The sequence below is a fragment of the Melopsittacus undulatus genome, chromosome 13 (genome assembly GCF_012275295.1).
Source record: "Melopsittacus undulatus isolate bMelUnd1 chromosome 13, bMelUnd1.mat.Z, whole genome shotgun sequence".
Lineage (NCBI taxonomy): Eukaryota > Metazoa > Chordata > Aves > Psittaciformes > Psittaculidae > Melopsittacus > Melopsittacus undulatus.
The window spans coordinates 8,780,959-8,797,454 of NC_047539.1; the positions used below are offsets into that span (position 1 = coordinate 8,780,959).

Consider the following 16,496-nt stretch of genomic DNA (forward strand, 5'->3'; position numbering starts at 1 on the left):
AAAGCATTTCTACTGAGCATTGAATAAGGCTGTGCAGAGTGAGGAGAACCACCCTTACTAGTTACTTACTAGATTGCTCTCCTTAGGCACTGTTGCAGTTTTGGACCTCTGACCTCCATCAGAGAGGCATTTGGAATCTGTCTGAACACCACTCTGATGCTGCAGCAGTCACCCTGTCAGCTCTGCAGCTGACAGTGACTCACAGTAGGGTCCTAACTGGACAGATGGATTTGCCTTACTGAAAACACATTCAATACCATCCTTGATCATGGATGTGCCTACTTTGGACAGTGACTGTAATAAGATAAAGCTGCTAAATTATTTTTTCTATGAATATGATCAAAACTCACCATCTCTCTTCTTCACTTGCTGCAGAACATGAATCGCCTCCTCTCTGACACTGCAAATTGGACTTTGTTTTGCTTCTTACAGACACATGTGGGAATAAATTCTGAAATGGGTCCAACAAGCCCTGATTCAGCACATGCCAGGCATTCTGGTAATTACTAGTTGAGCTGTCTATGAGATATAGTAAGAATTGGACCATGCAAGTTTTATTTTCCCTAGGTTATATTTTAGTAGCACTGCTCATAAAAAAGGGTAACTCCAGGCCTCAGCCTAGAAAAAACTCCATTCCGGATTTATAGCAGGTTTCATAGGAACACAGGCAGGCTATCACGGGGAATGAGTGGACCTAAATGACCCAAGATTATTCCCACAGCAGATTAAGTACATACATTTTTCTCTTTCTCTTTGGGCTAAGCATAGCAGCTACTTATATGTAATAATGAAAATCATCTAGAAGCCCTTATTAATGACACCTTATGATCTCCATAATATGTATGGAGATAAACGTAAATAAATTATAGCCATAATTAAGCATATGAACAAAAATCTCTGCTTGCCCCATCTCTATTTTAGAACAGGATTTTATCCCCTCCTGAGCCACTGGATTAGTATTTTGCTGGGGATGAGGGGTGGGGAGAAAGAAGAAATAATACAATTGCCCTGCTGACCTGACAATTTTCATTCCTACAATGCATATGGTATGTGCAATACTGTAAACAACAGATTCATCCCTCCTCTTTGACACCATTCATACCTATGTCTCTTTATCTGCTAAGGAATAAAGGATTGATGAAGACAAACACCCTGCTCAACCCTTTACCTCGTGGTCCAGGCTCACTTGATCATCCTGCATTTTCATCACAGTAAAGGTGGTATCATGATGGTTGTTTTCATTTTTACTCTTACTCATCTCATGAAAGCACTTCCACTTCTCATTTTGAATTGCTTCCAATGCTTTTGCTGTCTCTGAAACAGCTTGGAAACCACCTCCATCCAATGCTCCTTGGGCCTGACATGTTACTATTGGTGGAACATAGTTTCTTGATGGTGGACCTACAGCCTTCCATGAAAAAGTATTAACTTTGGAAAAACGGTTATCAGTATTCTGGGAAGTATGATCAGATCTGTTAGAGTGTCCTTGAAAGTTTTGCTTAGAAAGCTGATTCATTCTGACTTCCTGGAGCATCTTGTTTTGGTTTTTTGTGGCCTCTGATTTGTCCAGATTCTCTTCTATCCTGCACAGGGAATCTGTTATCTGCTGCACCATGCTTTGAGATATCTTTACATTAAGGACACATTTGCTGATGTGCTGCCCAGTTCTGGACAGATTACTCGCCAGTCTCCCAGCATCTCTCACCTGTGACAGTTCAGAGGCCTCACTCATGCTCTGCTGGGATTCTGTAGAGTACTCTGTATCTGATTCTGAAAAGCTGTCTTCCTCATAAACTGGCTTTTCCTCACAGTGCACTCCAGGGGATACAGACATGTCTTTAAAGCTAGCCCTTTCTTCTTCTTTGAAGGTAGCCTTATTTTTTTCCTTTTGCTGCCTTTTTTTGTCCTTTAGGGTTTCACTTAATCCAGCTTCTTCTTCCAGGAAGTCTTTGTCAAGTTCTGGGAAACTACAAAAGATTTCATTGATTTCAAAGCTACAGAGGCTGTCATTCACATCACTGACACTCGGGGTCATCTCAAGTTCAGAAGCCACATCCTGATTTTCATTCTGTGCAACTGTTTGCAGACTGGTTGATGCCTCTTGGGGCACTAAAGCACTTTTCTCCTCAGGAGAAACAGAGTATATTGGGGAAGTAGAGCTGTCTGGGGAAAAAAATATATTAAAAAAGAAAAAATGGAGAGAGATTTTAGATGTTAAGCTGTTTCTCCAGACTGTTTTTTTACATTAGGAATTCATGTCTTTTTGTAGATTACATGAACAACATTTAACACCTCTGCTGAAAACATGCCTAAACTTCAAACATTAACCAGATTTAGTCTTGAGTTCACATTAAGGGTGGCAACCAGAACACAAAGCTAACTGCTACTTCCAAACTATATCATAAAATCTGTAAGAGCTTAAATTTTAATTATTTACATAAGACCTTTATGGACCGAGGAACATGCTAAGTGAAGGACACACAACATCTTCTAAAAGAAACTCACCAGCCTTGGTTATCTCTTTTCCCCAAAATTCCTGTGTTTTGTTTTGGCTTCTTACAGCTGATAACAAGCAGATGTTCACATCTGCAAAACCAACATGTCTCCGTGCTTTTGGCATTTCATCAGCATGACTAGTCTGAGATTTAAGTAAATCCTGTAATACAAAAAAACAGAGTAACAGATAACTACGTTCAACAGTTCAATGTCTCTACCTTCTCTTTGAAGGTGGTCTGCCTCCACAATCAGTAAAGGATTGTTTGGATTGTCTCACACCTAGATTTAAGCAGAACAACTTGAATGTGAATGGATACAAAACTGCTGTTTTAAATACATGAAAGGCTAGAATCCTGGAAGTTACCTTCAAGTCATTTTTCAGTATATATTGAATATCCTGAAGATTCATGGAGCGGTTCTTCTGTTTAGGTTCCAGCCCTAATTTTACGATATCATAATAAGGCACAGGAAGTCTAACATCTGCTTCTAAATGCTGTCCCGAATTTATGAGCTGTTTAATAACTGAGTCTTCACAACCCTTCCAGGGGGGGGTCTCTGCAAGACATAAATACAGACTTCGTATCCAAAGCTGTATATCAGTGTTCATGAAAACAAAGAAAAAAGAAAAAAAGGTAAGAAGAATCAGATACTGAAGCATTATTATCTGCACATTCCCTCATTTACAACTACTGTCTCACTAACAGTTTGGGGTTTTGCCTGAAGGGTTCCTTTTCCAGTTAACTCTGTACAGGCCATCACAGCAAGATTTCATCCAGTAAACAGAGGAATTGAACAGACATTAGGCGCAGACAGTCTGCACTGAAAACATTTGGTGGGTTACCCAAGTGGCAAAAGTCTAAACATGCAGATATACCTGTCAAGGCCTCCTGCACTACTGCACAGAAGCTATAAATATCCGATTTGACTGTGACAACTTCTTCAAGGATTACTTCAGGAGAGCACCACTTATACAGCTCCACTGGGACAGGAATACGTGTCAGATCACTGTGTTCTCCACCATCTTTGCTGTATAAAGGGAAAAAAGTTGTAAATTGGGATGTACAACACAATCAACTAGAAGGTATATGGGAATTCTGGATTTTGGAATTCAAACGTCCAAGTTTGTTGTATCTGCTTTTAGCTTAAATACCTAAAAGGTCTAGAGTGTATCCTCAAATAAAACATGTAGTATTTTCACATCAATAAAATGTATTCTGGCACACTGCAGCAAAGACTTTCTGGTGAAAGTAACACCTGCTTTAACAAATTTACACTTAAAAAGACATCAGAGAAAGCCGAAATTTTCCCAATAGCAATTTTACAAGCGACCCCTGAGCTCTGGCCACTGTTGTCCGACTGTGGACAAAACATAAGAAGGTATCACCTGGCCTGTCAATGTTTATTTTGCAATGTCTAGAAGGTAATTTCCTCCTCATATTTAAGGGTTTTGTCATTTATTTCACAGTAAGCTGTATCTGAAATAGACAAGAAATGGACAAGATGTATTAATAAACTGAGTTCACAAGGAGGTTAGGAAGTATCTTTGCTCCTTTCAGGGCATTACTATCAGCAAATTTTTGTTTATTATCAATGTTACTCTTTCTTTACAGTCTAACCAGCCACTTACTTCCTTTCTAATCAGACTGCACTACAAGAAAGAAGTAAAAAAATTGCATATAAGTAATAATCTACCAAGATGAAATAGTGTGCCTCATAAAAGAAACTTTGTTTGTCATCAGTGGCATTTAATTACTACCAGTTTCATGAGGTGTGGAATCTTCAACCATTTAGGTAAGTCTCCAAAAACACAAGCTAAGGATAACAAAAGGACACTTAAATTATTTTCAGCCCAGCAGCAGAATTAATAACTCAAAATGGAATTACATCTCTGGTCTGTAAGGTTTGATTCTATTTCTCTATGACAGTATTTTTATACTGCAGTAAAGAGCTGCTTTTCTTACTAGTTTCTATTTTCAGATACAACACAGAAACTAAGTCCCCCTGAAGCTTGCTGTACTGCCTGTGACAAAGGTAACGTACCTGAGCAGTAATAATTTACTCCAGTAACTGTGTTGCCTGACCCAGAGGCAGGACTCCCTAGTCATCAAGAGGGGCACTTCAGCAGAATTTCATACTAAACTTACTCATATTTGTTCCTTTCACAGAAACAGTGAGGATGCTCTTTACCTCTCTATCATGTATTCCAAGTTGCACAGCTTTGCCGCACCAGAAGAAACAATCTGAACAGCGTAAGAGGTAACTGAACGGTGGATAAATCCACAAGAGTGTAGAAAACGCAAAGCATCAATAATTTGAAGCAGCATGCGCAAAATTATCTCCATGTGCAGTACTGGGAATTCTGTACGCTGGAATAAAACCCAAAAGTACCAAATTAATATTAAAAATAAAACACAAACCGATTAGAAAAAAAGAAAAAAGCACAACTGAGTTCAAACCTTTGCTTTTATACATGGGCATTTTGCAATGTATTACACACAAATATTCAAAGGCAGAAGCTGGTTTTGCCACATTTGCAGTCTACAGTGACATGCAGAAAATTAAAAGCTCAGCCATGTTAAGACTGACACCAAACAAGAATATTGGTGCTACTGCACCTAAACACTAAGTGAACTATTTGCCCATTATAAACTTTACCAGGTTACAGAGTACCTGGTACTGTGCAAAGAAGCAGAAACCTGGATAGGCAGACTGGTAATTTTGTCTCCTTATCCTTTGTGTAAAGTTGGCAGATGCAGTTACTAAACTTCTTCCTCTCAATTAACTACTGTTTAAAAAACAAGTATTCCAATTACCCTTTCATGAAGGATACTGTACAGAGAACCAAAGTTAACTCTTTCATATACCAAACGGGTTTTCTCCAAGTCACTAGACAGACACACAGCCATCAACTGTAGCAAATGAGGATGTCTGAGTTTACTGCAAAGAGAGAAGGGGCAGGGGGGGAGGAGGGAAAGTAAGGTAAATCTGAGATTAAAAGAAAAAAAGTCCTGGCTTTCTAATTGTTTTTAATCAATACAACACAAATGCTTCTAACTTTTCATTGAAATACACCAAGTTTTAAAAGAACCATAGATTAGGAAGCATTTAGGAAACAATGCTTATTGTCACAATTAGAAGTATCTATAAATAAGCCATCCAAGCTAAGTGCAATAAAGCATTCATCCAGACATATGAGAAGAGAGTATCATCATCCTCTGTATTATCCACTGGGGAGCAAATGGAATGGAAACAGGTAGAAGAAAGAGACCTGTATTTCTCATTTGGAGAGCAAGGACAACCAAAGTCCTCCTGAGGTTAATCACATTTCCTCACATCACTGGAGACACCCAAACCCCAGGAGCACTTGTGGCTACTGCACACTCTCTCTTACCTGCTGTGTTCCTGCTCTGCCACAAGAAGATCAGCAAAGCGCAGTTTACTGCAGCTCTTATGGTGCTCTAAGCCAAGTTCCTTCACTGTAACTCTGCTGCCTCCCCACATTAAGCTACAAGGAGAGAAGGAATTTCTATGAGATGCTTTCTGCAGTATTTTTTCCCAGTTACAGGGTTACTTACAAATAATTCTGAAATGCTCTGGTTCTGCCTCCTTTTGTTAGTACCATTACTCTGACAACCCCAGCTATGGCATATACTTTTTCAAACTGACAATAAATTCTCATCCAGTTAAGGAATGGATGTAACAGGACAGGTTTGCTGTCCAAAGACGTTACCCTTCCACGACTCAAGGTAAAGAACAAGGTCACTTTAAAACTCCCCCCTCTAAAGGCCATCAGGCCACTGTGATACAAGCCAGACCTTTGGGAAGGTTAAGTCACCAATTCATCAGTTCTCTGAATGCCTCTGAGGCACAATTATTTGCTACACAATACAAAAGATTAAAAAAAACAAGAAGATTCAGTCTGCACTTTCAACTCTTTGAGCAAGTATGCTGCAGACATGCATATGCAGAGGCCCAAGGGTTGATCTAACAATTACAAGGACTCAACTCTGAACAACACAACCTGTGCAACCCTAGCAACCCATTTCCCACCACAAAAGGAATCAGTACTGAAAACACTGCTATCAGTAAGTAATGATAATTGGGTTAATATGGCTGGAAAGGACCAGAGCAACCTACAGATGTTGAGGGAGTCTAAAGAAAATATCAATCTGTGCACTGCAAAAAACAAGTTGCAAAGAGAAAGCAGTAGAGGAATACAGAACAGACCAGGAAAACTCTCCAAAGCATGTGGTACAACTTGCTGCTTAATAGATACAGATACACACTAAGAAGGGCTAAAATCTCTTTGATGCCACTTACTTTGTCATGATCATGTATGGACCAACATGGTAAGAAAATGCTGGTTCATCATCTGCCTGAACCAGGTCTTTTTCCCCAATAACAAGGAGAGATGTCAAGTACTCAGGATGCCCATTACCTGCAAGATAAAACTGAAACACCACCAGACCATAACTAAAAGGAACTTCCCAAGATCCATCACATGTGCCACAGGCTCACTAAAAACGCAAGTGCAACCGGTGCAATGGGAGCATCAGCCAAAGCATCAAAATGGAATGTTAAAGTATCTATATCAAAAGCCTAACTTTCTAAGGAGCTGAAATAAGGAAAGCAGAAACAGTTGTTAAGAACTCCCACAGGTGACATTTAAACAGGAGAGGTTTTTTTGCCTGTTCTGAAACAGCTTCCTCTGATACTAATGACTAACAGACTCAGTATTTGCACTCTCCACAGGTTTTCCCCACCATTTCAGTAAAAATAAGACTCACTAAACATTTAAAATACCATGGGTGGGGGGTAATAATTGTGAAGAATATGTGACTGTGAAAAACTGTATTAATATCATTAGAAAACCACTACCCAGAGCATCTTACCTTCCCAAATCCAAAGCTGTAAATGTTCTTGGCTGCATTAGCTCCATCTTTTAGAAACCTGCCCAAAGGACTGACAACATTTCTAAGTATCAAAAACAAAAAGGCAAAAGGAATAACTGATATGCCAAGGCTTTGACTAAAATACAAGAGAAAAAAGCAGAAATTCTTCAACAGCCGTATATTTCAAATGGTTCATTTGAGTGGTCCACACAAAATGTGTGATGCAGATGCTGAAATTCTAAATTTTTGTGCAAATCATTAGAATTTTTTTAGGTACACTGTTATGATATGTATTTGTTTAAAGCAAGACAGACTGTAACACACACACAGGAATCTTGGATGGCTTTTTGTTCATAAATATGTATTTTTCCTATAATGTATATGATATAAAAGCTCTTGAAAAGGTTGGAAGCACACACCCAAAAGACCTAAAAAGGTCAAAAACCCAAACTACTTCATGTTACCTTCATTTTAATACTACTAAAATCCAGTATTGCTGACTTCAAGAGTATCCCTTAATGTACAGATATTTACAGCTATCAAGTTTCTATTTGGAACTCTCACAACAGAAATAAAAAGGACCATCATTCCTTACACACACACTGGTTTTAAGTTGGATATTGTAAAAAAGAAACAAGAACATGTTCATTTTAACATCACAGAATATGGAAGTAAGAGTCCTTGTAGCTCAGTCTCTCAGTACTGAAGAATATGTTCTTACCCTTGCACAAGGTTACCAAACCGAGATGGACTGCAGGCCAGGACTTTTGAGGACCCAATCTTCCTGAGTAGGTCAGGGGAAAAATTTTGCATGGCAGCCTGCATGTGCAATGTGCAATGCTGTATAAATTTCAACATCTAGAGAGGAGACGGAGGGGAAAACGATGACATGAAATTACTTCAGAACTGCAAGATAAACCATTTCAAATTAATAGATTGTGACTGCCGAAAAATTAACTGGTCAGTGGCAGTATAGCAAATAGACCTTTCAAGAAATGGACAGACAGAAAAGCTTGAAGAAAATCAATTACATGACAATGTAAGAGAAAGCTTACTTCAGCACTAAACGATTAACTTTCAAGACATCCACCCACTGAAATTTGTAATATCAGGTTTCTTTTAAAGAGGGGTCTTGTGAGTTTTAATTCAATATCACACTTTGCAAAACTGACACATTTGCTGACACTGTTCATGCACAGACTCAGATACACTTGAAAATTATTTCAGGTTTACTCCTGAACTGCACATACATGCCAAAAAATTACATATATCAGGGGTACAAAACAAGAGCCTGTCATTCTCCTCACTGCACACTTATACATAAAGGTTCTACAAGTTATGGGCAGACATGCCCCTGCACCTGAGCAAAACCTTAGTTAAACCTGAATCACAAGGACACCAAAATACCATTACTGATGTGGAAAAGTAATTTTAAATATTTAATTATCTGACATGTAAGGGTCAGGAATTGCTTCATAAAATGCTTGAATTTCTTCACTTTAACATAAAGATGTGAGCACATATCTAACATATATGCAAAACAGATCACACGCACATACCTGAGCACTGGTTTCTTTATCAGCTGACATAGCCCAGCACTGAGGTTTTTTCCCATTCTTATCATGCGCTCTCAAATCACCTCCTTCATCCAATAACCTGCTAAGAATCCACTGATTTCCTGAGAATGCAGCTGCATGGACTGGGGTGCTTCCATCGTAACAGCGACTGGGGAACATTAGAGTAGAAATATTTCAAGCTAGCCCTCCTACACTTAGCTAGTTGTGTTTCTTGGGAAAACAGCCACATGCCTGGAATGTTTCTGTACTCCCAAACAGTAAGATACATGATGAAATGAGGAAAACTATGCACCTGCCTACCTCTGAGGATCTTTGGCTAAAACAGCAACATGCATCTTAAGCAATTCTTCATTTATATACAGTAAATATTGTTTACTACATTACTAAAACCACTAAAAGATTAAAGATTAATTTAAACTTAAGGAAAAAAATACTTAACTGATTAACATCAGAGCCATAATCCAGCAGTATATCCACTATTTTACCAAGACCTAGCAATGCAGCAGTGAAGAGAGAAGTCTGGCCCATGGAATTTACAGCATCAACAAAAACACCTACAGGGAAACAAAAGATTAGGAGGTAAGTGCTTGTGTTCCCCCTGTCCCCCACCCCAACGCAAATAACAGGAAATGATTCATTAACATTAACACTAATGGCCATATTACATCTGAAATACTGAAAATGTAAAAACATTAATGGCACATTCAATGCCAGGCTGGATGTGGCTCTGAGCAACCTGATCTAAGTGAAGATAACCCTCCTCATTGCAGGGTGTTTGGACTAGATGGTTCCCTGTAACGGTCTATACATACCAAGCACTGCTCCTCCAATGTTTCTGAATACTAAATGTATAAATAGCAGAGACACTGTATTCACAGGGATGAGCAAAGACGACACTGAAGGACTGCATTAATAAAATGATAAATCCTTCTAAGGCAGTAACTGAGAGTTGGACGAATATTTTGTTACTTTGACCAACTTTAACTTACCAAGCTCCACTCCACATTAAAACAGAACACAAAGTAACCAGATGGATACGGATGGGAAACCGCAACCCCAGTGAGCTCACTCCAACCCATGCACAAACCCACACGATTGTCTACCTTTAGAACTGGGATTAAAGAGGCCACAAACCACTCAGCCCGTGCTCTCTCCCTCCCGGCACCACAGGCGCCGGGAACGGTCATCGATGGCGGGAGGCTCCTGCACAAGCAGCGCCGCCCGCCCGCCTCGCGCTCAGGAGACAGCACCTCGCTCCTCCTCGTGGCTTGTGACGCCGATCAGGTGAGATCACTCTCCTCTAGTGACCAACTACAGAAATGATCCCTGAAAGTATAGTCTTAACGTCACCCTCACCGCGCGCACAGCCCCACCGCCGCGCACCGCCCTCCACCACATGGACACCCGACACCCACCGACTGACTGACCACCCGCGTGGACCGGCACCGACCCGCTAAGCCCGGCCTCCGAGAACCGCATCCCGCAACCCCCATGAGCCCCCCGGCACTGCCGCGCGTGGAGGAAATCGTGCCCCGGTTCCTCATTTGCATATTCTACATGCGAGAACCAATCAGAAGCGCCGCTCCGCCTCCGCTTCCGCACACGGGACATGCCCCTTGCGGCCTCCCGCGACAGGCGCTCCGTTCCCCGCACACACACGGATAGGTCTGCGGAGACAGGGCTCTGAGCTGCGGCTGCACCCGCCCGAGCTGCTGCCGTTTGCATTACACCATCCAAGAGACGACACCGCTTCGGTCCGTGGTCCACTGCCCAGTACCGCTGTAGGAGCAGAGGCCCAGGCACTAAGACCGGGCAGCACTGTATGTCTCTTCCATGGCTCTATGAAGGGATTGTGCTGGCTTCAGGCTTCTACCGTGGCCCAGCATCTTCAGGCATGCTCTCATGTACCAGCTACAACAACTCCACAGAACACAGCCTTAATAAACACGATCCTTGACATCCCCCACATCCACCCAAGCACAAGGACTCCCACACAGGAGCTAATGGTGTATCACCGGGTAGTTCTCAACCCTAGACCCCAGCAGACACTCTGTGCCCCAGGGACCAACCTGACGTGCCCCACCTTCCATGGCACTACATTGTATAAAGGGCACAAAATCAAGCAATCACTCCCAAACCCCCATCAGACTCTGATCAAAGGCTCCAGGTCTGGCCTGAGTGACAGAAGCTCCCAGGAAAGGTGAATATCAAGCAGTTTGCCCCCAGCCTCTCCTCACTGACACAACCACCGACTCACCCTGCCCTACACCACAGATGGCTCAAGAACACCATCGCCTGACTCGCACACACAGATGCTAACAAACTTTTGAAGTGTTTCTATTCACTGAACAATCAAACCAGACTTGAAGCCTAAATCCGTCTGCCGACTTCCCCCTCCCCGCCACTGCCTCTGGAAGGTCCCCAATGCCACCGCTATGGAATACCCAAGGAGGGGCTGGAGACGCAGAAGGCAGCCGAGAACCTCCGGAATGCATTGGATCACACGGAAGTGCCCGGGCAGGAAGCACACCCCAATTCAACATCATCTGCTTTTAAAACTGCGATTAAAAGGAGGCCACAAACCACTCAGCCCGTGCTCTCTCCCTCCCGGCACAACAAGCGCCGGGAACGGTCATCGATGGCGGGAGGCTCCTGCACAAGCAGCGCCGCCCGCCCGCCTCGCGCTCAGGAGACAGCACCTCGCTCCTCCTCGTGGCTTGTGACGCCGATCAGGTGAGATCACTCTCCTCTAGTGACCAACTACAGAAATGATCCCTGAAAGTATAGTCTTAACTTCACCCTCACCGCGCGCACAGCCCCACCGCCGCGCACCGCCCTCCAGCACATGGACACCCGGCACCAACCGGCACCTGTGGGAACCGGCACCGACCCGCCGAGCCCCGCCTCCGGGGAACCGCATCCCGCAACCCCCAGGCCCGCCCCGGGACCCCCGGCACTGCCGCGCGTGGAGGAAATCGTGCACCGCTTCCTCATTTGCATCATCTGCCTGAGACGACCAATCAGACGCGAGCGCTCAGTCACACCCCTCTCCCCGAGGCCTCAAGGCTCCGCCCCAAGGCTCGGTGTCGCCCTTCACCGGGTTCGGACAGCGCTTCGGCCGCCGTACGGGGTTCCCGTTGAAGGAACCGCACGAGCCGTTCTCTACGCCCTGTTCCCGCAGTCAGCGGGCGAGGTCCGCAGCGCGGCGGTACGAGTGATGCAACGTCAACGGCAAGCACACACCTCCCAGCGGGGCTGGGGCGGCCCCCGCACCCCTCTGCCCCGAGCTGCCCCTGTGCAAGAGCGTGCACGATCCCTCTCTCATGCTGTGATAAACACATAAATGGATTGGCTTTCGCAAATCATAGGTGTGGTTATGTGGATATAACTATACAAGTTTATAGTAACAAAACCAAAGCTCGATAAAGACACAAGATGAGCAAAACAGAGTCGTATAGTAGAAGAATCTGTAAAGGTAAAGAGAAGAAAGGGGGGGGAAGGCTTTGCATGCTTGATAGAAGCTAGTGCCTGTAAAATATAGAGTTAAAGTACTTTTTAGCTTCACTAAGGTTGTAGAAAGAGAACGATGTTTATGTTGTTAGCCTGTGGAATTTAGTGGCCCCACTAAATGTGAGTTAATTGTTTCACTCTAGTCCTCTAAAGTATCTTTAGATTTAAAGAACAATGTTTATGTTGTAAGTCTGTGGTGAAATAACAAGATTTAGTGACCCCACTAAACATGAATGAGTTATTTCACACCATCTTTGTACTTATCAGTTAGTTTAGAGACAGAGCCTCCCAAACATCTGCTAGCTTGGGATACTCTTTGTCTGCCCATCCTGCTATAAATTTTGCAGGAAGGTCACACTGTTTTAAATCTTTGCTAGTTATCAGAATAATTACAGATATGGCTGGTTTCAGCTAGTTGTGTGATTACTGGGTCATTCAACTGTGCGAAAGGTGAAAAGTACACTGTGAGGAAGACTGCTTACTTCATCTTGAAGACCCCTACTCACATGAGGAAGACTGCTTACTTCATCCTCAAGAGCCCTGCCCACAATTATTGAAGAGCAGTGCGCAGACGCCAAGAGGAGGAGACTTATTACCGGACTTAGTTATAATGTTCCCTGCCTATATGCAGGAATTATGAATATGCATGTGACTAATAGAATTGTGAAAGTATATAAACCTGTAACAAATACTAATCATTTGCGCCTCTGGCTACGGTCATGCGCCCAGCGCTGTTTGTGTTTTTGACTCTGTCCCTCAATAAAACCTTGTTAGGAGTGAATTCGTATTTCACAATGCCAAGAAACAACATCTGTGACTCAAAACCACCCAACCTCCTGGAACAGTCAAGTGACGGGAAGGGAGAGGAGTCACTTTGACCCAGCGCGCCCCCCTCGACAGCACTAGGCCACCTTCTCAGCACCACTACAGTTCAGGCATCTGACTTCGCTGCAGCAGCAGGGTACCTGTAACTATCGTCGGAAGGCACTAATCCCAGCACATAATAATTCCCACTAACATTCCTTACCCAGCTGTCTTTAGAACCCAGGTAAGAAAACAGAGGCCACAAACCACTCAGCCCGTGCTCTCTCCCTCCCGGCACAACAAGCGCCGGGAACGGTCATCGATGGCGGGAGGCTCCTGCACAAGCAGCGCCGCCCACCCGCCTCGCGCTCAGGAGACAGCACCTCGCTCCTCCTCGTGGCTTGTGACGCCGATCAGGTGAGATCACTCTCCTCTAGTGACCAACTACAGAAATGATCCCTGAAAGTATAGTCTTAACTTCACCCTCACCGCGCGCACAGCCCCACCGCCGCGCACCGCCCTCCAGCACATGGACACCCGACACCCACCGACTGACTGACCACCCGCGTGGACCGGCACCGACCCGCTAACCCCAGCCTCCGGGGAACCGCATCCCGCAACCCCCACGAGCCCCCCAGCACTGCCGCGCGTGGAGGAAATCGTGCCCCGGTTTCTCGTTTGCATCGTCCAACACAGATGACCAATCAGACTCGTGCTCTCAGCCACGGGCTGCGCAGCTCAGAGGCAGCCGCGTACAGCAGGTTCCGCCGGCGACAGTACCACTGAGAGCTCGCGCTGCTGTCCCGCACGCGGCTTCCACACCATGACAGATGATCCCGGTTTCTCCCTAGTCTCGTCACTCTGTGATGAACACATGGGTCACGTCAGCCTTATGCACCACTGCAGGCTTGGGGAAGAGTGACTGGTAAGATGTCTGGCATAAAAGGGCCTGGAGGTGTTGGATGACCAGCAGCTGAATACAACAGCGTGCACAGATGGCCAAGCAGTCAAGAGCATCCTTGATTGCATCAGGAACCGTGTGGACAGGATTTGGGAGAGATCATCCTCTGCTCAGTACTAGTGAGGCTACAACTCGAACACTGTTCAGGTTTGGGCCCTCATTACAAGAAAGGTAGCGAGGTGCTGGAGCGTGTGCAGGTAAGACTAGCAAACCTGCGAACAGGTCAGCTCTCAGGGCAGTGCCGAGGCACGAAGCACATCCCAATTCAACATCATCTGCTTTTAGAACTGCGATTAAAAAGAGGCCACAAACCACTCAGCCCGTGCTCTCTCCCTCCCGGCACAACAAGCGCCGGGAACGGTCATCGATGGCGGGAGGCTCCTGCACAAGCAGCGCCGCCCGCCCGCCTCGCGCTCAGGAGACAGCACCTCGCTCCTCCTCGTGGCTTGTGACGCCGATCAGGTGAGATCACTCTCCTCTAGTGACCAACTACAGAAATGATCCCTGAAAGTATAGTCTTAACTTCACCCTCACCGTGCGCACAGCCCCACCGCCGCGCACCGCCCTCCACCACATGGACACCCGACACCGACCGACACCTACGGGAACCGGCACCGACCCGCAGAGCCCCGCCTCCGGGGAACCGCATCCCGCAACCCCCAGGCCCGGCCCGGGACCCCCGGCACTGCCGCGCGTGGAGGAAATCGTGCCCCGGTTCCTCATTTGCATCATCTGCCTGAGAGGACCAATCAGACGCGCGCTGGCAGTGACGCAGGCGCGGCTTTCAGGTGCGCAGCCGCGCAGCGCGGAATGGTTCGCATCAGTTTCTGTGGTGGGGTGTTGCTCCCGCTCATTTCTCCGCTGTACCGACCGCTGTGGCCGTTGGGGAGTGAAAATCAAACAGATCTGTAGCGTTTACACAAGTCCCACCTCTTGTGTAGTTAAAAATCCATGTGTCAAAAATGCCAACGTCTAAACCACACCTGAAGCATTTGTCTATCAGAATTAAGGTTAAAATCTGATTTAAAGAGACTATTGCTAAAGGTGACTTTTAAGAGTTCTAGTTTTACAATACGGAGCCAATTCCTTTACAAGCACCTCACAACTAAATGCTTAATTTTCTTCTCAAGTTATTTTCATACTTATTTACATGTTCTAAAAATTACATGTTTTAAATCTGTATTTAAATATATTTTCAATATATTTACAATATATTTACATTCTTAATTCAATTAGTGCCAATTTCCCCAAAAGGCCTACTATGTATCATTATGTAAATAAATTCCATCCAGAAAACTGCACTGTACAGTGTGCTATTTTTCACCCCAAATCTATGCATACAGCACAAAGTAAAACTCTTCTGCCAGTGCTCGTCTAAACTTCCCTTTTACCTTGTTTCAGTAGCTTCTTTACTCTCGCAGAGTTTCCTTGCCTGACACACTTGTGCAGCTGAGCTTCCAGGGAGTCACCTATGATGCTGCCAAGCTGGGTAGGGCAGGGCATGGGCAGAGGGACAGTGTGAGCCATCTTCTTTTCTCAACAGAACTAGGAAAAAGTATGAAAATTAATGAAGCTGCAAGGTGCCATAGCTCAAATATATATATATGTATATTATTTTTTTTCCCCAGACCCTTCAGGTCTTCACTGAAGGTGGACAGACATTGGAACAGGATTGCTTAGGGCAGTGGTGGAATTACTATTTTGGAAGTGCCTGTGTTCCCTGTTCCACGTTCCCCGGAAGCCATATAGAGGAGGCCCTTATTGACATGTTTTAGTGGTGGACCTGGCAGTCCTGGGGCAGCAGTTGGACTTCCTGATCTGCAAGGTCTTTTCCAACCCAATTGATTCTATGATTCTAGGAGCTGCAAAGTCAGTTCTGGCTGTTTCCTCCAGACAAATCCCAAGATGAAAGGTGAAAGCACCTCCCCTACCTTATGCTCTGAGGTAAGGCCGGCCTGTGATTGCTGATGAAGGGGTACTTGTGGGACCAGCCTGGCCATGCAGAAACACCACCCTAAAGAGGAAAAGCGAGAGGTGACAACCAGGGTGTGCCAAGCACCGCTGACGCCTACCAGGTGTGTCACCCTCTGACAATGGCAGGACAAAGCCAGCGCCGTTCCGGCAGCCGTTTGGCCCAACCGCGGCCCCAGCCCACCTCATCACCTCACCGACACCCCCCAACGGCCGCGGCACGCGCCCACAGCCTCACGCACCACGCATGCGCGGCGGCCGCCGGCCTCGCCGCCGCCGGTGGTG

General features: G+C 45.0%; 1 protein-coding gene and 4 non-coding genes across 5 annotated transcripts in view; all 5 read right to left on the bottom strand.

Moving 5' to 3' along the window:
- Nucleotides 1-16,247, bottom strand: part of TEX14 (testis expressed 14, intercellular bridge forming factor) — a 30,667-nt gene extending 14,420 nt beyond the window's left edge. Inside the window, exons 1-15 of the mRNA XM_034068935.1 lie at nt 16,172-16,247; nt 15,632-15,785; nt 9,405-9,519; nt 8,948-9,113; nt 8,110-8,246; nt 7,389-7,470; nt 6,817-6,947; nt 5,888-6,001; nt 5,310-5,433; nt 4,684-4,862; nt 3,371-3,522; nt 2,861-3,051; nt 2,506-2,656; nt 1,169-2,163; nt 351-451 (exon numbers count right to left, since the gene is read on the bottom strand). Coding sequence (XP_033924826.1) covers nt 351-451; nt 1,169-2,163; nt 2,506-2,656; nt 2,861-3,051; nt 3,371-3,522; nt 4,684-4,862; nt 5,310-5,433; nt 5,888-6,001; nt 6,817-6,947; nt 7,389-7,470; nt 8,110-8,246; nt 8,948-9,113; nt 9,405-9,519; nt 15,632-15,767 — 2,774 coding nt within the window. The 5' untranslated portion in view covers nt 15,768-15,785; nt 16,172-16,247. The remainder of the gene's footprint in view (nt 1-350; nt 452-1,168; nt 2,164-2,505; nt 2,657-2,860; nt 3,052-3,370; nt 3,523-4,683; nt 4,863-5,309; nt 5,434-5,887; nt 6,002-6,816; nt 6,948-7,388; nt 7,471-8,109; nt 8,247-8,947; nt 9,114-9,404; nt 9,520-15,631; nt 15,786-16,171) is intronic.
- On the bottom strand, nt 10,098-10,307 carry LOC115945473 (small nucleolar RNA U3). The gene has a single exon (XR_004079802.2). It is a non-coding gene; the product is annotated as a small nucleolar RNA U3 (small nucleolar RNA).
- On the bottom strand, nt 11,547-11,756 carry LOC115945475 (small nucleolar RNA U3). Its single transcript, XR_004079804.2, has one exon. It is a non-coding gene; the product is annotated as a small nucleolar RNA U3 (small nucleolar RNA).
- LOC115945474 (small nucleolar RNA U3) lies at nt 13,545-13,754 on the bottom strand. The gene has a single exon (XR_004079803.2). It is a non-coding gene; the product is annotated as a small nucleolar RNA U3 (small nucleolar RNA).
- Nucleotides 14,551-14,760, bottom strand: LOC115945476 (small nucleolar RNA U3). The gene has a single exon (XR_004079805.2). It is a non-coding gene; the product is annotated as a small nucleolar RNA U3 (small nucleolar RNA).
- Nucleotides 16,248-16,496: the final 249 nt, after the last annotated feature.